This window comes from Balearica regulorum, chromosome 4 (assembly GCF_011004875.1).
Source record: "Balearica regulorum gibbericeps isolate bBalReg1 chromosome 4, bBalReg1.pri, whole genome shotgun sequence".
Lineage (NCBI taxonomy): Eukaryota > Metazoa > Chordata > Aves > Gruiformes > Gruidae > Balearica > Balearica regulorum.
Genome location: NC_046187.1, coordinates 74,915,607 through 74,937,116, shown reverse-complemented (window position 1 = coordinate 74,937,116; position 21,510 = coordinate 74,915,607). Strand labels below are relative to the sequence as shown.

At 38.3% G+C, this 21,510-nt stretch overlaps 1 protein-coding gene across 20 annotated transcripts in view; it reads right to left on the bottom strand.

Annotated features, from left to right (window-relative positions):
• The window catches only part of CTBP1 (C-terminal binding protein 1), a 248,970-nt gene that overhangs the window by 44,553 nt on the left and 182,907 nt on the right, over nucleotides 1-21,510 (bottom strand). For 8 of the 20 annotated variants that reach the window (XM_075752710.1, XM_075752709.1, XM_075752706.1 and 5 more), the window contains one exon: nucleotides 680-768. The exons of 11 other annotated variants lie outside the window; for them this stretch is intronic. Coding sequence is in view for 3 of the 9 variants with exons in the window: in XM_075752706.1 (XP_075608821.1) it covers nucleotides 680-713 (34 nt within the window). In the remaining 6 variants the exon portion in view is untranslated. Of the gene's footprint in view, nucleotides 1-679; nucleotides 769-6,837; nucleotides 7,134-21,510 lie in introns of all 20 variants that reach the window. One more of the 20 variants, XM_075752712.1, reaches the window with a different exon arrangement.

The window sequence follows — 21,510 nt, the reverse complement described above, 5'->3', positions numbered from 1 at the left end:
CCCATGCACAAGCATTTCAAGCGACTGTGGTGCTCTCAAACCAGAGGATTAATGAACTTATCACCCAACTTCATAACCAAAACTGGAGAGGATAGCTCGTGAATAATTACCTCCACACCTCTGGCAGCATGGGGACTTACAAATTATCAGACCAACCTTAGCACGACACGTATTTTTTTAAACTTGAAAGAAAATAAAAATAAAAGAGCTACCTAAGCAAGCTAGTTTCCTCTCCCTCCCAAATTCTACCTGTGCCTCCCATCACTCCTGAAACAAAGGTGTATCTTTGTCTACCACACTCCAACAGGGAGAGCTGAAGCCAATAAATACCATTTGACATACAACTGGAGGATAAGAAAGCTCTCCCTGACATACTCTAGGCTGTTATCATTTATTTTAAACCTTTCGTAAAACAACCTTTTATGTTACGAACTGACAGTAACTAAAGCGATCACATTGTACAAGAGAGGTCTCAAAGTAGGCTGTCACCATTTGCTCACATTAGAAAACACACCAAAATGCCACAATGTAAGCTACTAACGATGATTTACAACGTAATTTTCACATTTTTCTGCCACTGATTAATACAACATCATTAGGATGAGGAATGTCTCAAATAAGGCACGCATGTCAAAAGTAAAGGACACTGTCAGGTTTGTAGGCCCAAAATTTGACCTACCTTTCATTTTCTTAAATCTGTTTGCAAAGTCCATGTAATTCTTTAAATGTGTTTTTCTTTTTTCAAAACAAATGCTTCAATTCTTTTTTCTGAAAAATACATCAATGCCAAAAAGCACAACACTTATCAGTAACCCTATAATGACAAACCAATATGCACATGAAATGGAGGACAGCAGCCTGGCAAAGGAGAGTTTTCATTTTCACATTCCTGGGGATTTTTACAAGTGCAAAGATCAAATAAGTAGGAAAAGTCCCTTGGCAATGTCCTTTTTAAAGAATTTGTCCTACAAAACTTCCTTCATGCACTGTAAAACATCAAAGTGATTTAAGTTTTTAACAAAATGCGAACTACTGAAAAATCTAATCAATATTTACAAAAATAAGACCTAAAAATAACAGGTTGGACATTCAGCTGATTTACAGTCTTGCACATGTACCATGAGACTAATGCCCTGTGGCATTTACCTTTATTTTATATTCTTACCTAGGCTGTAAATTCAGCCAGAGCTGCCACTTATTTACCATAAGCCCTCAAAAAAATGTACATGTTTTTTTAAAAATAAATGCTAATATTAATTCAAGTAAAGAACGAGTTGTCAAAACAAGCAAAAAATATCCCACTCATAACATGAACACAGAAGCTGTTATGAATTAGATTTGCCAATATGCGCGATTAAAATTCCTAGAAATGCCATACTTTAAAAACATATTTTAAGGTTCCTGACACATCATGCATTTTTAAATTTCACACTTTGTTTTGGTCATCTCATTGTTTTGTGCACCTTGACCTCAAGCAACATTTAGATTCAAGGTAGAGCAAAGCTCTAAAAGCAGAAATAAACGTTGAAGTACAATGCAGGTACACGGATCAGCGAAATAGGTGCAAGGAAAAAAATGAGCGCTTACCAGCCTTCACTATTTTGATATTCAGCATATTTAGATGCTGAATATGCAATACAAAAATCTCCTGATTCCACTAGAATTGGAGCCAACACCTTTTCTCACCACTTTCAGTATGAGCAGGATGTAATCTCCGATGATTTGGGATGTGGGACTGGGGTGGGCCGAGGGGAGAATATTTTTAAATAAAGAACACCAACAAGGGGTACATACAAGGTGACAGCTACCCTCGGAAGCCTGAATTACTTAGCAGATTAAATTTAATTTTGCTCTTTTCTCATTTAATGTTTCTAACTATGTTTCCTAAGATTTTAGGAACCCGCTGCAAGCCTTATTGACATTAATAGGAACAATCCCAAATTAATTTTCAAATGAGTACAGTCTGGACTTCATGATATACACACAACAGAAAATTAAGCATAAACTTCACTTAAAGAGTATGCACAGTCTCTATTGAAGCCTACAGGGCTCAGGTTAATACTAAGCACACTGAAACTTTACTGGAAAAGCATGGCCAATGAATACTGTTGCACTCTCTGCTTTTTATTTACCCAAACTCAGTAAAAACAAGTCATCTTCCTTCTTTTCTTTTTAAATTGCAAGAGACCAAGAAAAATAAAAGTGGTTTCCGGCACTGTGTTGACCCAATGATGTGCAGAGTAGTCACACCCACTTATATCCTCTTGCTAATTACAAAGATTAGATGTCTCTCCAGGACATTCACAGCTCATTCCCTTACACAAAATATACAACCACTAGTATGTAATTACCAGCCTGGTCCACAGACTTCCATAGTACTTAGATTTAGCACACATCACATCATTTTACCACCTGTGAGAAACGACCATGGGTATCCAAGCAATTGCTACAGCATGCAACACAAAGGTCTCAACACTGAGTATATTTTGAGACAACTATCTTGCTTGATTTTCCCTTTTGGTACAATCGAAACAAAATAAGCCAGTGATTTCTATTTAGAAAATCCCACATTTCCCTGCTTTTAGCGGAACCTGAGAGTCACGACTCTGCATTAGTTCTCTGTATTCACATAGCAAGTAAACTTGCCATTCTCAGATATGGGAAATGGGTTTCTTTTGTGTTTTTAAATAGTGATCCCTAAACAGTCCTTTTTAAACATCAAGTAATTCTGCTGTTATTTGTCTAACATCCACCACTATGCACACAAAATCCTAAATGCCTGTCAGTGTACAAAACACAAAGGTCCCACAAGGCACATCTTGAAGGTCTATGATGGGAAACAATGTTTTGTTAAGGGGAAACAAAATCATCTGGCAACATTTTCTACTACTATGCATGTACTTCAAATATCCATGTGAAAACCAGAAGTATTTCACATCTGTCAAAAAATTACTCAAATTACATATTCGGAGCATGCTATAACAATATGCCTAATCTTAACTAATACTTTTCAAAATAAGACTGAAAACAATATGAATCACACCTATTTAATGTCAAATGAACAAGCAGTAATAGCATAACTCGCTACTGTGAAATGTTTTAATTGTCTATCACCATTTAAAAAGCAAACCAAATGACAATATTCAGCAACAACTACATCAAATACTAAAATGAGAAAGCATAAGTATCAGCAATAAAACATACACAAAAACATTGCAGAAGCAGTATTTTCGAGTAACAGATACACGAAAGCAAACTCCAGAGAAAGGCAAAACATTTTAAAGGACTGAGCTTTCCCTGGATGTGCAGGATTTACTGTGTCTATACACAGTAAATACTTCACTGTTTCAAGTATTTTTAGCTTCAAAAAGTGAAGGAAGGAGGAAGGGGAAAAAAAAAGAAATCAGCGATGGCGGAGCTGCCTTAGCTGAGTACATTCCCATCAACCCCAGCTTCAGAGAAATTCTGGCTAAGGCTGCCAACTTGGTTACTTATCCCACGAGTTTTATGGCGACTGTGAATTGCCCCTGCTCGCACACACTGTGGCCAAAGCCACGAACTACTTGATGAGTAAGAGGAATCACTGCAATGAAGCTCAGGACAGTACCCATAAATTAAGAGTCAAAGAACTCGAGAATTATGACACTCCAGCAGCCACGTTTGCCCGTAACTAACTACAGACATCCATTTCCCAGTTACTGATGGGGCAGTACCTCTAAAATACAGAGCTTAATGCATGATTCAAGACTGTGTCAAATATACCATGTGCAGGGTATATATTGGGGAACACATCCACTATCACCTTCTCCCAGGAGAGCAACCATGGAGTAGGCTGATAATGGCAACTGGCAGGGGGGAACCCACCTTAAAATACATCCAAACTCTCCTTTAAAATACAACTGAGCTTATGTTTCAGCCCATAAACTTTATAGGTCGGTGGGAGTGACTTAAAAAAGCCAGAAAACTCCTGCTGACAGGAACTGGAAAAACAATCTGCTTCAACAATTGTAACAGGAGCAGAACGATTAACTGCCCGAGCCATTCCAGTAACAATATAGATCATGCCAAGACTTACTAAAACACTTTAGAAGAAGCAGTCCTGGAGGATTGGAGGACAATATTTAGGATGCAGAACACAAGACTAGAACAGGTTGGCGTAACAGGGCTGCGCTGCCACATGAAGTGAAATACATCAGTGGCCCTTACCCTTGCTCTTTTACCCATGTATGCAATATAAAAGCAGCATGCAAGCATTGCTTTTTCTTTTTTAAAATCATGTTATTGGAACTAGTATCTTGGCTGTGATTTTGATAAAAGCTGAACAGCCACATAATGTTAATTTAAAATGTAATACACTCAAGGAATGACTCTTGATTCGCCTGTAAAATATTATGTATTTGTACTATGAAGAAAAAAAGAAGAAAATTTTTTTCTTCTACAGCAAGTTATTTTATTCCAGCAGGTTTGGGCGTTTTTGTTTTGCTTTAAACCACTGCCTGAGCTGTAAGTATGCTTTGGGAAAAAGTATCACTTTTTACATTGTCAATACAACCCCTTTTGGAGTCTTAATTTCACATCACATTTTAAAGACACTGCCAAGGATTTATTACAGAATATAATTTCTGAATGTAGCCTGTCCTAATGGCTACTCTCTGTGCTTCTTTTCTCATATTTTAGATGTTGTACAGGATGCTGTCTCAGAGAAAGAAACCCAATAACCTGAGCGGACCAACATCAAAGGCTTTCTTTATTCTGATCCCAAACATTGAAAGCAATTTCTCTAACAGCACACCTGCACTTTGACCAAGAACGTTAAACTATTACCTGAGGCACTCCTTATTTTCCTTATCAAAAAGTCTGAAGATAAGCAAGTGTGGGGCCTTGGATAATCAAATTAGTTTCACAAGGTTTAATTTTTTTTAAGGTCAGCAGAACACTCGAATGACACTAAAAATAACAGTACGGAAATATTTTACATATTGAACACTGACCTCTCAACTTGCTTTGTAACTTCATAATTTTTTTTAATCATTATTTTGGGAAAGCATCTAATGTGATTCGCCATCCTCTCAGCTGAACATCATGGCGCTATATGTGTCAGAAATCCTTACAGCGCAAAAAAAAAAATAAAAAAAAAAAAATACCGTGACACTTTTGTTCAGGGCTGTGAAGAAGGGAGGAGAGCTAGAAACTTCCTCTAAGATACACAGCTAAAACAATTTTTAAAAAACAAATAAATATATATATATAGGCCAGACTTCTAAGACTAGCGTAATTAAAAAGGAACAGTTCAACACAGTATTAAGGTTTCTGTTGAACCAGGATAATAAACTCCCTCTTGAGCTACACTCCACTATGTTCTTCCGAAAACCAAAGCAACTCTGACAAACACTGACTCAGTGCAAAGGGCTCCTTAAAGCTCTTTTTTCTCTCTCTCCCTTTTCGGTTCCTCCCACAGCCACTGACCTCTGCTATTCTCTGTCAATATTAACAAAATGGTTGATGATGAATGATTACAAACTAGAGAACAGTTTTGTTGTAAAAAATGAGAAAATGAAAAAGTCCGGAGCACACTGAAACTAAAGTCTTGCACCTCCCATCCAGGGTCCTCTGCAACCGAACAGAGCTTGAACAAACAGGATTTTCTGAAAAGATGTTAATTTTGAAGGTAAGCAAACAGGATGTATAAAAATGACAAGCTCACTGAGAACAAGCCAGTAACAACAGTCAAAGTGCCAAATAAAACAGGCAGTTTAAGGCAAAAGCTGGGTTTATATTATCATGTTACATTTAATCATAATATAATAAAAACATATGATGTAAGAGAGCTGTTCTACCAAGCTTTTCTTCAAGTAGAGTTTTGGGTTTCAATTACAAACGCTCTGGTCCCAATATTACAGTTAAAGCTGTTGTGAAAAACACAGTTAAAATTGGGAGTTATTCCCATGACTTGATGAAAGAAGCAAAATATTTCTTCCCACACATACCACATACTAAAGAGGTCTAAAGATGGTTTTTGAACACTTTGTTTCCACTAAACTGGTAAAAAGTCAGAAGTGTTTAAAAGTGACCCATATTTGCACTTTTTCACTAGGCTTGGTAACATTTCTTTTAGTCTCTGTAGTTTAACCATTTTCAACTAGAACAGGGTCTATTCACACGCATAAAAATACTTTGTCTGCAGATAAAGGCTTCAAATTATGAATTTTTCAGGGCACAAGTCATGTTCTATCTCTGTAAATAGCATAAGACATTTATCAGTGCTAAAAACATCAGTTGCAATAAAGTATTATAAAAGGAATTATGGACTCCATTATTGAGAGTAACAAAATCTTAAGGCAAAAGGGTACCCTTCATTCTTCACACAGGCGAGACTTCTTAACAGATTCTCTCTCCAACTATATATTCTTGGTTCGATTGAGCACTGTTCATTTTGGAAAAAGAATTCACTATTACATTTCCCAGTAAATGAAGTTTGTAGTTTTATTCTAGCCTTTTCCATGTATGCTTTACCTTAAAAAAAAAAACAAAAAAAAAACAAAAAAAACCCCCAACTTGTTACAGCTCCTGTGTCCCCCAATCTGCAAGCAGAGACATTTACAAAATCTGCCCACGGCACATATGTGCGTCACGCAAATGTCATCTTCCCCCTCTTGCAGCGACAGCCTCAGACTTCTGCAGCGTTACAGTTTGTGAAAAACGGACAGTTACAAAAAAACGGACCCTGGCAACTTCCTTTCAAAACAAAATATAGATTGACAACAGTATGAGAAACAATTCGTGTGGAAACCAGACCAATGTATTAGATGCAATAAAGAATTTCTAAAATAAGACCACTTTATGTTTTTTCTACGTTTTCTGAAGCTAGAAACGGGAGGGATGTCAGTAGCAGGATAAACAGCAGCGGGCTGAAAGGCTTGCAGGAGCATTTTATTTCTAAAAGCAGACAGTCACAGGAAACACTCAAGTAACTTGGAATTTTATCATCATCCACAGATAATCAAAGGATCACCGACTTCATGCAAGTAAACTCAAAGCCTATCTTGAAACTCATTCTGTTGTTCAGAAAATGGACACGGCATACAGAAAGATACTGGAAAGCAAGTCTAACTGCTTCCTGCTGGCTGCAATTTCTGAAAAAAATGAGAGGGAATGACAGCTTAGTGCTTGCCCAGTGCAAGACAACAGCTATCAGATAACTCCCAGAAACCAAGAAAGCATTATGACTATTTTCCAGAATGTCATGGGAGGACATAAAGCTAATCCTTGCTCTTGAGATCAAGAAACAACAGAGCAACAGGTCTTCATAACACATTATTTTCTCTATTTTCCAGATGTAAACCAAACCAAATCAGCGCCGGTGTATCACTGCAAAAGTAAAAAACCAGAATTTATTGCTTCTGCTCCCTAACTTTGGTTCTTACCACTCCCTTTTTGCTTATTAGGTCCTTTGATAGCACAACTGCTATTTCAGAGGAAATTGTAGCCCTTACAATATTTTTCTCAGATCAATCTTTCCACTCTTTCTGCCCCTCCTGGGTCAGGACAACCATCGCAGATACAAAAAGGCAGAGAAGAAACAAGTGCTGAGAATAGCAGATGAAATCTGGAAAATATGTCTCTGTACTGAAAATTCTACATCCACGAGTAATCCAGATGAGGGTCATTTATTAGGTCTGTACTGTAAACCAGATAAAATAAGATCTATACAAAAAGTGAGTAAGCCGGTGCTGGTCAAAGAGCTAGACGCTTTAAGAGGCAACTCCACCTGTGTGTTCTCCTATTTTTTTAAAAATAATGAATTAGCGTTATTTCTTGTAAAGTCTACAACATCACAATACCCTGTAAAACGTGGCCCTCGGGGAATTTTCTGAATTGCTACTCAAAGTTAAGAATACTGATAGCACCCAGGCTTCCCACCAGTATTTTCATCAGAAATCCGCTTTCCAAGTTTTGAATGCTAGTGACAATAAAATTACCTTGCAGCAAGTTGCAACATATCAACTTTTTACCAAAATATCATTAAGACACTTTTTATTGCTTTATTACCTTGCAGACAACTAATTTTGTTGTTTTCCAACTTCATACAATGCCTACCACAATCTCACAGCAGCCAAATGACTTGCAAAATGAATGGAGTCACTAAAAACTGCACATCTAATAAAAGTTTTACTCATTTTTTTTTTTCCTTTAAGGATATAAACTTCTTCTAGGGAGACTTTGATACCCGTCTATGTTTTGATACACTTCTTTTCATACTTGTTCTACAGGTACTTTCCAGAACACTCAGATAAAAAACTCGAGCAGGACTATATATTCCTTAAAGCACATTAACTACTTCATATAAGATAATTAAACTTTTATGTCAAAAATATTTAAAGGACAACACAATTAGTAGGTTAAATCTCTGGCAAGCACCCACAACAGAATATGGGACAGCTCCCCAACAGAAGCGACACTGTTGATTTCAATGAGTACCCAACCTGCGGACAAATGAATTTGAAAAAGATGCTCTCTTCCAACATTGCAGGAGAGCAGGGATCATACAACAGCAAGTACACTTTACTTACTCATTTTGTCTTGAATTTTGGGAGCCATCTTAAGGCAAAAGAAAAAAACATACGTGACGTGCTGTGTGAACTTAATGTTTACCATCGGTCAGAACTAACGAGTTGTGAGCATTGCAGGACACCAACCACGGATCTAGTTAAAGAATTTAAAATATGTAGAAAGAGGCTATGATGGTTACTGAAAATTTAGTTCCAGAAAGAACATGAAAGAAGAGATCCATCTAAGCCAGAAAAGTTACAATTCAGTAAGGGATTAAATCAATTTATAGAATTAATAGTGGGTTTTTTCCCCTAACGTGGTTCTCGCTGCTGCCCTTCCTGGACCAGGAATGCCACTAGGCACTGCAGGGAAGGATGGAGTGGGGGGAAGAGCAGGGGGGAGGAGAAAAAGAAAAGAAAAATAGTTTACAAACAGCCACAGAAGTGCATCTTGTCTCCAGTTACTCTGACAAGTATGATGATGAGATGATAAAAGGGTGGGACTCATTTATTTTTCACTCTTCTAACAGACCCATTTGTTTATGAGAGAATGGAGGGGAAGGGGGAGAGAGACAAGAAACGCTTTTATTCTGCACACATGATGAGATACTGCCACACAGGAAGCGGCATGGCCTAACTTCTTTTCACAGCTGCGTCATGGTTAGTAAAAATCTGATCTGCAAACTGCTGAAAGCATCACAAAAAGCCCTCATCTTCTGTACTGAAATCTCCTTCTCAACCTCCAAGAAAACCACTTGCAATAACTACAAGCAGGCTCTGAACAGTTTCGGTAGAAGGGTTTGGTATGAAGCAAACTATTTCTTTTTCTGCTGAAGTTATTTAAAGAAAATATTAAATGTGAAAGTGTGGGGTTTACACCTATAGGGTTTTGTTTGGTTTGTTTTCCAATTTATTTTTTTAAACTGTCCAGAGGGAATGAGCCATATGGTTGCTGAGTAATACCATGACATTCATAAAATAGGACTAGTGGCATGAACAATGTATTCCTAATCTGCAGATCTGTAGTTCTTTCATTGAAATTTGTCAAATCCTGCGCAGACTTACACTTTTCAAATTGAACTCTGTGTCCTTTAACTTAGGGAATGAAGAAAAAGCAGTGCAGCAACAGACTCAAATAGGCCAGATGAACTGATTGTTTATTAAATATGTAAAACGGAGCTATGAGCAGTATCAATTGAATTTGTTTGTTTTGCATGCTCCCTATAAAATGGTTAGCGAAACAAAGCATTTGAAGTCTGGAACAGGATGGAGAAGCATGAGCCAAAGTAAATTAATTCAAATCTTACTTTTATTCTGCATATCCAATCTGTATAAAGCTCTTCAGTCAACAGTCTGTAGCTATTAGAAATCAGAATGAGATTAAATCTCATCCTAAAGAACTCGAACACAACTACCCTGAAAGCAGCCTGCACCTGCTTATAGCAGGTCTTAAATTAGATATTTAGTTATCTATACTTAAAATAGTATGTATTCAGATACAGTTTCAAATTTCTATAAATGTGAACCAACACTAATAGTCTAACTATTCTTCACGATGAAGACGTGTGACAGTGCTACTCGTTTTTCTCCAAGCAGCAGTCGCTGCAACATACCATCATGTCACCACACATACTCCTGCAATAATTCTAAAAAAGTCTACAAGTTCACTTTTGCCAGTATTGAGGCTGCAAACTCCACTAACTAAAATCACAAAACAAACAGAAGTATTCCCCCACCTTCATCAGTACTGATGAAAGCCAACTTCCAACCTTTCCCAAGTCAAATTCAGCAACACCCTACAGGAAAACAGCACACTCTTCAAATACAAACAGGAAGGGTAACATCAATAAATATGTTAATAAAAAAAAAAATAGTCATGTGACTTTGCATTATTAAAAAGTGTTACATGCTTTCTGGGCTTAAAGTTAAGATTTGGTGTTAGGCTTTGTTTCACTGATTCTGTTGAGTTACGTGTATAAAAACAAAAAGTACTGTCATCTTAATACGGTGTACATGATGCAGCAGAGTTATTTTTTTTCCTCTTTAAAAAGAGTACATTTTCCCCTCTAAGACAGAAGGAAAGATAATTTACGTTGCATCGGAAAGCATGCAAGTATTAATGATGGGGAATGATGAAGAACATAAATGGTTTCCATTTTCACGTTCAAAAACAAGTACCTGCAAATTAATGCTAAAAGCTACTGGCCTATAAAGCAGCCATGTTTCCATGCCAACTAATCATAGAAATACATATAATTCAACAAAAAATGAATAACCTACAAAACAAGAAAATAAAAAAAAAGCAGAAGTGCTGAAAATCAAGATCCTGACCTTACCCAACTATTTTACAAGAATAGCAAAGAACACAACAAAGGATGCAATTTAAGATGTGAATGGTATACGGCTAATGGCACTTCATCATTACAATACTTCTAAAAGCTGTCACTCTCTAGTCAACAAGAAAAACAGGATACAGAACACCTCTATTAAGAAGGAGGGAACGCTCGTACAATAGTAGCAGCTCTTATGGAGGTTTCACAGTTGGTAGATATGAAAGCACAAGTTACTATTCAGTGCATATCTTTCATTAGGATTTTATTTTTTGTCTTTATCAAAGAAGGTCTTGCTTTGTTCCTTATTCACACTGAGTTGTACCAGGGTTCTGCAATCAGTCAGCAGAGTTGCTTGCAGAGTTAGGCAGTCCGCTATTTGAGTGTTAGTTGCAAAATCAAGCACATAAGGAATGAGCAGATACGTATCTGCATGCAAGCAGCTCACGTAGTGATGTGCACATATGTATCTGATGCAATTAAAATTTTGTATATGTATGAGTGACTTCAACTTCATGATTGATAAAAAGCCAAAGAATAAGTTAGAAGTTCATACACGGCATATATGGTCCACACATGTATGCATTCGTATGTGAAAAAAACAGACTTATTTTAAGCAAAGAAGCTTAGAAATGTGCAATAGAAAAGAATGCTACAGATCTAAACATAGCCGGTTCCAAGATACTGGCAATTACATGCAACAAAACCAGCAGTTCGAGTATTTATTCTTTAAAACCTAGAGAAATAAATAACCTCCGACTAAAAGGTCCATAAAGCCTGTGTCCTAAATGAATACAAACTGAAGACAGGACAATAAATTTCTGTTTCTTAATATGTCTTTTATTTTATCAAGTAAGCAACAGTGCTTTTCTTCCTATTCACTTCTTGAAAACATATTAAAAGTCATTAGAGGTTTAATACGGGGGAAAAATTATTGTCACAGAACTGGAAGTTGGAAATGCCACCATTAATGCATTTTAGTGCACTTGAATTTTATGGTTTTGCTGCATTTTACATGAAGAGAGAACAGAAAATTACAAGTACCAATCCTTGTACCAATCCTACTACTTCATGCTTATGTGAACATACAGATTACATGACAATGGACCTATACACTGCATGGAAAAATGCAAAGTTTACATAAAATGATTTTTAGGTTCATTTACCAGCTTCAGTCTGTGTGGGGACCTCAGTGACATCAGTGCATGAAAGGGAACAATTATATGGCCACGTCCCAGCCTATCCAGAGAGCATGAAAGATGAGGGGTTTCACGAGACATTTCTTCCTCTGCCAATCCATAATTCACTAAAAATTTAATTTTTAAGATGTGACACTTGCTTGCTGCCCTTTTAAACAAACATTGATAATAAACCCCATGCATTTTCTAGGAAAGACTTTGCCATTTACAGGTTAAAAAAAAAAAAATTCTGGTAGAAAACACCTAAGCTGAAAACCTCTGAAGTCACTAAGATGACTTTTAAATAAGAACAGTGTTTATACCACAGCCCAAGAAAACTGTAAACATTTAGCATTTCTGAAATTTTCTGTGTTTCTGACTACCTTTCCCCCAACTTTACCTAAGGTTGGCCACAGCTACCTGGCCCAGAATTACCATACGTTTTGTAGAAGTTGAGAAATGATAATTCATCTGAGTGGAGAGGCCACTATTTCTGCAAAGTTCTTCACATACAAACTACTACTATGAGGCAGTACACACTAAATTCCTATTTGGGATTCTAAAAAAAACCCCCAAAAACAAAAAACACAAAAAAACCCCAAAAAACAACAACAACAAAAAAACCAAACCAAAACAAAAAAAACCCCAGAAAGTCTACACACATGCTTAAGACACACTGAATATTCCTAACTGATAAAACTATAAATGCAAAGTTATGCGCTCTACAATAACCTTTGCAGTACGTAAACTGTACAGCAACTCTGAAAGTACACAGAGATGAATTCTGACAGGGAAAAATGTATTTTAATAAACTCCCATCCATCTTTAATATGATAAAAATCACCCCTACTCAAAACAGCAGTGGCAACTGAAAGTTGTCAGCCAGGCATGGAACACCCGGCTCCATGCTGCCCTGACAATTTATTCCTGCTATGGTTTGGAAGGACCAGGGGTGGCAGAGTTAAGATGAAAGGTCAGTTTAGCTTCTCAGACTTTCACCTTGTTTCATCTATTGTAAAAGAGACTCTACTGTTCTACAAACACTGTTCTACTTTTTGAAAGCTTCTGAAAGTTAGTTTTGTACTAGCTACATGGTTTTACTACCATGTATGAAATCATCCATAGAGCGCATCAATTTTTCATATAGTGCTGCCTTGGGCAAGATCCTAAATGGTAACAGAGCAGAAGACTCCATGTTATTTAAATATAAACAGAACAACAATGAAATAAAAAAAATAAATCATTGCCAACAGAGCAACAACTGTGAGGGCAAACAGCAACAATTTCATGTTCAGTAACACTTCTCCCATAGCCTTGGCCAGCACAGTCTGTTTATATAAATGAAAGAAAGAATGCTGTCCTGAACTTGCCCATTATCCCACAGAAAAGGTATTGTGGGAATGTTAACTTTCACCTGGCCAACTTCCAGATGCCGGCAGGAAAAAAACGCCCTTTTAAAAATTTTAGCCAACTGAAGAATACTTCACATTTTTCACATTTTCCAATTATTCCAACTTATGTATAAACTAACACAGGCCTCGAACTAAATCCATATAAAATGGACATAAGATGATTGACTACTCTGCAAAAGAATGAATCAAGGGGTCTCACATCCAAACCAAACAGCCCATATTGTATTTCACAAACCACGACAGCTTTTGAGAAAGCCAGTGCATTTCTAAAATAGCAGAAATGTTTGCAATGTCCCCAAGAGCACTTACTAGACAATGCGAGTAAGAACTAAAAAAAGGCACCATCGTGATTTCAGCAACGTAGCCCGGCGCTGTGATGCAGAGCTGGTACCATGTGATGAAGATGCTGTTTGAAGCCTGCATTCTGTCATACAATTAACAAGAAACGCATCTCGCTCCACATCTAATGCCTGAACGGGCCTCACGACAGAAACTGCAACACAGAAGAGAGCCGCAGAGCAACTGGAGAAGACCCCAGTACAAAACGAGCAAAAATCCCCTTTCTGTTTTAAACAGAAGGCAGTTTTCTTGCTCTTTTCCATCTGGCACTTCAAGTAGCTGTCTTTACTTAACAGTCGTCTTGAAGTTTTTAATAGTCGTACAATGTGCAAACTCAAACTGAAAGAAATTATCCCTTACTACTTCTCTTCCAAAGTTCAACTGTTAAGTAAAAATAGCTTGCGATCATGTCTCCACTCCAAGCCTTCATAGCTCAGCAGGAGCGAGAGCACTCAGTGCTAGCGTAACATCCCCATATTGCAGTGCACAGCACATGGAGCTGCAGCCTCATCGCTTACCAGTACTTTGCTGGTTTGTTTGCATGCATGTCCTAATTGGTGAAATACAACTTCCCGATTCAAATATACAGGAGGGGTTTTTTTGCTGTTTAAAGAGGAAGAGCTTTAATGGTGGAAAGTACATTTTTAATTTGAAAAAAGTAAGCCCTTCAATCATAGCAGAATATTTTGGACAGTGCTGTGCTCAGTCAAGCCATAGGTTGCCTTTTTATTAAGTGCATTTACCTTAATTCAGTTCACAACTGAAAGCACACTGCCTCCCCAAACCATTTCCCTGTGATAAAACAGGACACAAGACCTACCAAGCACCTACTCAGAGCACCATTAACAGCATCCTGCTCTAATTTCCAACAGATCCCAGAGTACTTTCCCAGGTAACCTCACCATCACTACCTGCACTCAACGCATGGAGGGACTGGGCAGAGAAAAATGACATGAATTATGTCACTCCTGAGGCTACTCGCAAGAGTGAGAAGATCACCAAGATCATCCAGGCCACTCCACTGCCACTTAGGACATTTGCTAGCACTGCTGTCTCTGCTCCCCTCTCTCTTCCAATTCTCCTGACAATAATTAGACCAAATTTGCCCTGAAAGTCAGCTACCCTACACTTCACTTTACTTCAGTGCTTACCTAAGATTTTTAGTAATGAGAAACTTCTTGAATAACAAAAAAAAAAAAAAAAAAGGACTTCAAGAAGGTAATTCAGTTCTCAAGTAGAACATTAATTTCCTAACATAGGTGGTGCTTCAGTGAAGTTCCTTTCATAGAGAGGTACAATTCCCGCAGAAAGAAGTTGTATTTACACTAAAGTATGCTTGTAAACTAGAACATAAATGCCCAATATAAAGTCTTTGCAAAGTACCACATTTTGATTTGGTTTTGCCCATTCCTAAATACCTTAATGCAAATGTGAAATAAGCCTAGCTTACACTTAAACAAGAGTTCAAACAGGCTTGCACTAGAGCTTAACTAACTTGATTGAAAAGTGTACTTAATGAAATGTGAGCAGTTCCCAGGTATCATATGGCTTATTCATGCACTGCTTCTTTCACTATGCACTTTTGTGATCAAAGAAATCTTAAATATAACAGACGAGGTTATTTACTATTTATAAAAATAATCACTGTTTAATGTTCTTTCTTTGAATTAGCCTTCTAAAACAAAAACTAATTTTTACTAATTCTCTTTGAAAATCTGACAGAGAATTAGATGATTTTTGAGATCTTTTTTTTCCTGCACAAAAAAATCCCCTCCTGCCAATAAATCTTTAGGGTATTTCAATAGCTGCTACAGTTGTGTAAACCACACTTTGAAAAATTCATCATTTCTACAAGACAGTATCCCCAGGACAGTCAAAACCCCCTAAACTTTATTTTCAATTTCTTGGGGTTTTTTTCCCCTTTGACTCTTTGTGGGTATTTTCTATTTATGTATTTGTTAACAGATTTTTTTTTTTTTAAACAAAGCCACAAAGCTCAGAAAAAAGCACTAACACAATTTAACAGGCTTAAAAACAAGTCCAGAGGGAAGATGCTTGTAAAGTTATGAATACAAATGCAAAATTGTAATATTCACAGTACTTCAAATTCTAAATTACCAGCTCAATGCAATACACTGTTTTGTACTTTCTTTATTCACAGGACTAAGAAAATAAGATTTATGATTTTGGAGGGTCTTCATAATCCTAGTTCTTCCAACTGAGTGACAGAACTTGTTCCTCAACTGCAGGTACTGAGCCAAACCAATCTTTGGACAAAATTTTAAGAAAAGGGTGATCCTGTAATAATTCAGGCTTAGTATGTAGGATGCAGCCAGGATCCTACAGATTTGTAAGCCTACTCCAATTCCCCTCGATCACTGGAAGCTGAGTAACTCAACATCCTGCAGCATCAAAATCTGCTAGGAAAGGAAAAGTTGTGCCTGCAGCTTACAGTTCTCCAAATTCCCACTTAAAGTCCTTTCCCATTGCTTGCTCTAAGGAGATAGTTCTCACTGCTGAATACATAATGCTAAATTTAAATTTTAGATGGCTGCAGGGTAGTCATGAGATAAATACCAAGTGTATTTGTATGCCTCTGTATTTACAGTAAGAAAGAAAGTCATCTGGATTCAAGGATTCAAAACATGAAACCTTTTGAACAAAGACATGGTAAGAGAAAACCCTGAACAGAGGGGCTGCCAAATACAAACAACGTACACAACCAAACCCGAAAAGCAATGGATTGTGAAACCCTTTCAAAACCATACAATACTATGGGAATTAAGTAAACTTAAAACTCCCCTGCAATACTCTCGTCATAGCTAATTTGTGATTTCCTGTACGCTCAGTACTAACAGTACAATGGAGCCTCTATTGTGAGCCTCCTCCCACAAGCTTTAAAAAAAATGCAAGACATTCTTTTTATCTAGACTGACGTGGCTAAAATACATCCAGCTCTACACAGATAAAAGGTTATTTTCCTAGACGTTGCTTTTGCTTGTAAAAATAAAAAATAAAAATCTGCTGTCTGGTAGTGCGGAGTTCAAAGTTCACAAAGGAGTAGTGCTTTGGTGGCTAAACTGCTGACCACGAATCCCAACCAGAGCAGATGTAGGAAGTCACTTTAGTTTTAGGATAACAAGAAAAGATTCCACATTAAGAACTATCTGCAAATTCAACACAATTCAAATAGGCTCTGAAAGTCTCGTAGGAGTTGAAAAATCAACAAAAATTTGACAGAACCAAGGAATAAAGTGACTGCAGTATTAACTACAAATCTTGATTGAGGGTGAAGGTAATAAGTCCTTTAGGTGCAAGTAACTGGTTTATAGAGGTACTGAAAATTGATACTGCATTTCTTCATCTTAAAGGATCCTGAAAGCTAATGCAAACCAACTAAAATGAACAAGACTTCCTACACCAAAAGCCAGTAGCAGAAATGAAAGACACCAATCCTGGCACAAGGCAGTCCAGGGAAGGAGCACAACTAGCAGAGGGAGACACTTAGCATACAGGAGAAAATCTGGTGAGGTTGCAAAATAAAACCTGAAATGCTGCAGTGACTTTGGTCAGTATCTTAATGACCTGTATTAGTCAAGAAATACTATATTAAGATAGAGAAAGACTTCATTAGCCAGTTCCAGCCAGCATGGGAACGTACACATACAACACCGAATTACTGAAGATCACTTCTCAGTAACGCTGATTATATGAACGGGAAAATCAACAACATGAGAAAGGCTGTGATACACATTAATACTATTCAGTGAAGCACTAGACATGCATTAAGATGGATGGTAGACCACAAATGTGAAAACGCTCATTATCTGGTTGAAAATAAACAGTTTAACATATCTGGTACAACACATTAAAGAGAAAAAATATTTCAATATCAGTTTAAGAGTTTGGAGACTGGCTTGTGGTTATCTCTGCTAAACACTTTTGTCCTGCATGACTCTGCAAAGACTAAAGCTACATACTCAGCAAGAGACAAACTGGCTGCAACCATCTAATGAAATTTGACTCATCTGGGAATTTCGATGAAGTGCTCCACACCACTGTTTCTGCTAAGCCATACATTTTCTTTTGGATTGAGAGTGCCATGCTGCAAATGTGCAAGAAGAAATGGTAATTTTGGACAGTTTGGCTTAAAATAGAAGCTAATTCTGAAAAACCCATATTCAGGTAAAAGTCCCACAGAAGCCAACAGAAATTCTGCAGTGATAAATTAAAGATACTGGGATCTGCATCGATGGCAAAGACATTCCTGTCTGTCAGCCCCCAGCAGCACCTTTCTCTGACTATCCCTATGACTAACAGCTGCTTGGGGCAGCACTCCCTTCCTGCAAATCCTCCTGCCCATCAGCCCAATGTGACTGGAAAGCACACATCTCAGTATAGCTCCTTTCTGGCTCATTCTCCCAACTTCTGACTCATGCAGGGGCTACGATGACATTCTGCAGAGTTTTTTAAAAAAAAAAAAAAAAAAGTACGTGTAGTAGATGATGATGAAAATACCCTGCAGTGCTGCTTCCCTCCCGGCTTTCTTCTGAGCTCTGACTCGCCAGTGCACTGGCCAAGCACGATGCAGGAGAGGATATGGCCATTCCTCCGCTTGCCCAGGTACAGGGCTTCATGGCACGCGGTGCACACTCCCGCCATAGGAAAGGAATACAGTTCGATGACAAGGCAGCAGGGAGAGCCTTAGTGAGTTGGATTTGCCATTCCTGCTGTCATCAGACGGCAGCCATGGGCTAATTCCTATTGATCATGTTTGGAGGGTGAAGAGAGAGGGACAATACCCCACATGGCAGCAGCAGCAGCAGTCAGCCTGGCTTTCCAAGGCTCCAACATGAGCAAAATAGAAAGCAGGACCGCTCTCTTTTCTGTCCCTCGAACTCAGCTTTCCTAAACCACTATCTGCTTTACCCATGTTTAGACTCTGCTCTGACTGTCCAACGTGAACGAAGGCCTCCATCCCTTTTGCACAAGACCAGACACATTTAGGTAAACATGCATAACACCGGGCTGCCGGTCGCGGTTTCCCAACTACAGACATTTCTCGCTTCTGAAGGTCACATGTCAACCAAGCACAGAAGGTGGCAAAAGCAATGCTTGCTTTAAAAGGCAGCAGAAGTTACGCTCTTGTCATGTTCCGCATGGTAGTGTGAGAATTAATTGCAAAACTTCCAGCATACCCCGCTGGGACAGACCTCTCACCACACTTATATCAGGGCGTGTCCACGCATGACAGCACAAGATGGAATCTATCAAAAAATATTGGGGCTGTTCAGGAAGACCATTAGTGCACATCCAACAATAAGAAATTTGGACTGCCTACAGGAATTTGGAATTGTGACTCAAGTCAAGAAAAATGTTTCTCTTCTGCCTTCCTATTTTTTTTTTTTGTGAGTTGGCACCAGAGCTTCCCTAAAAAAGACTAAAAGGAGAGGAGGGGTAACGTGGTGCATTCTGGCATACATACAGAGTCAGAAAGCATGAACAACTTTCACTGCAGACTTATGTAACTTTGCTGGTGGTGACACAACTCGCTGAAAGTGATTACGGCATGGATAAGGGACATCCACTGACCTGTAAACAGAACTATTAAAATATGCCTTAAAATACCTAATGTAAAGCAAAATTATATAATCACATTACCACGTTTTAATATTAGAGCTACAAAGCTTTTATATGTAATAAAAATAAAAAGCTTTCTATTAAAAAAAAAAACCTCGACTTTCAATTACTCTGAACAATTGTCCCCAGCCCTGAGGCCAGCTTTTGCTGCCTTCCGTAGAGAATCCCTTCTGGCTGACTACCCCAGCAGGTACACCGCAATGAAGTTCCTCCAAATGCCGCTTGAAAAAGGCAAGTATAATAAAAGATGAAAACGCAGAGATGAGCAAAATAAATATCAACACAAAACATGCTATAGCATTAGCGATGTTTAGTTCAAAGGAAGAAAAAAATCAGTCATTTTTCAATTATGTTGATTAGACACAAACCGGATAATTAGTAAATGGAGTAATAATATAGGAAACATGGTATGTTTGAGATGAAATGACAAAAATATTTCATAAAAGAGACAAGTTAATTTATAATCACCTTCCTCAAAAATTAAATTCTTGCTCTGCTACAGCAAATACAAGCACGCTATGTTTTGCGCATCAAAAAATTATTAACCTATTCATCTAATATATAGATATTTTTCAGAAGAGGTTTCTTTTGAGTGATTTCTTTTTACTTGGTATTTAATTTTACCTTGTGAGCCTTTTATTATTTTTTTTTATTATTATTATCTCATTACTGTTTTTTTCTCTTTTAAAGGCACTGCCTGTTGCAGTGCCCACAGAGGTAGAGGCTTCTGTTTGGGCAGGCGTCCCTCTGCCAGCAAGCAGAGCGAGCAGTGCTGCCAGCTCCCGCCTGGGCCCTGGTGCTGGCAGCGGGCAGGGCCCCAGGCTGCGGCCGAGGCACGCTGTGCTCCAGATACTCCCCGTCCCCGAGGTGGCCGCACACAGCAGCTAAGAGGCGGCACAAATTAGACAAGCCCAGGGATTGTCTCGTATTCCTCGAGGAACCAGACAGGTCTCTGGTCGGGTTCAAACACAATTTCAAGTTTTTACTCATATCAACCATCAAACCAAAGTTGGGCGTTAAAGGATGGGGCCCCACAAGCGCCTAAAAAAAGTCTAATCCAGGGACTCACAGCACCCTTTTTCACACCATAAACAATTTGAGGCACCTTCTCTGCTTCCTCCTCCCCACAATACCATGGTGTAAGGTCGTACATCAGTTGCAGCCAGCCGACACTTTGATGCTGCCAGATTCCCAAAACACTTCTGAGCACATTAATCACAGGGAGATGGGCTGAGGATTACTCTGCATTGGAAAAGATCCTGTTGTAATCGCAGCTCAGAGATCCTAAAACGCCCACCACAACTGGAAGCGCTGCTGCACTTCTCCAGCTCTCCCAGAGGAATATGGTGAGGGAATAAAGGGTTATATTTCAGCAGCAAATGTTAGTTTTAGATTTATCTGTAATGCATGTTTGCTATCTTTTCCTGATCAATACGTAGATTAAAATGAATCACCATCTTTACTCTCAAGGCAGTAGGGGAGAGAGAGACCAAAAAACACAGCTGGGAACGTCTGTCTTCCCAACTGTAAATCTGTTGCTACGCTGTCTGGGAGCGAGAAGGCACGTGTGGCAGAGGAACTAAGGCTAAAGGGCTATGTACTACAACTTTTATCCTCACCTTAAATTTTAGGACACGTATTAAAAGTGTAACTCCATCTCTAGTCTCTCACTAAATAAATAATTATGGGGCCAGAAGGTTAGGGAGCCTCAGATGAGGCTGCTATGTTGCTCTACTGCCAACTGCTACGGGATTTGAAAGCTTGACACATGCTGGAGAGTATCACCTCATCAGTGCTCCCAGCTGGCTTGGGAGGCGAAAACCTAAATATTACTCTTAAAGGCAGGTCTCTAACACACAAGTAGCCAACCTCTCCAGATACATTTCACAGAACACAGTTATTATAAATGCACGGTAGGTAAGGAAAGACAGAGCGGCAACAAGCAACTGTAGTCCAAACTATTTGCCTGGTTTTCAGTAATTGTTGTATTTCACAAAAGCCAATTAAAGATCACATTGCTTCTCAGCATCTTTACTTAAAAAAACATTTAAATCTGTGCCTT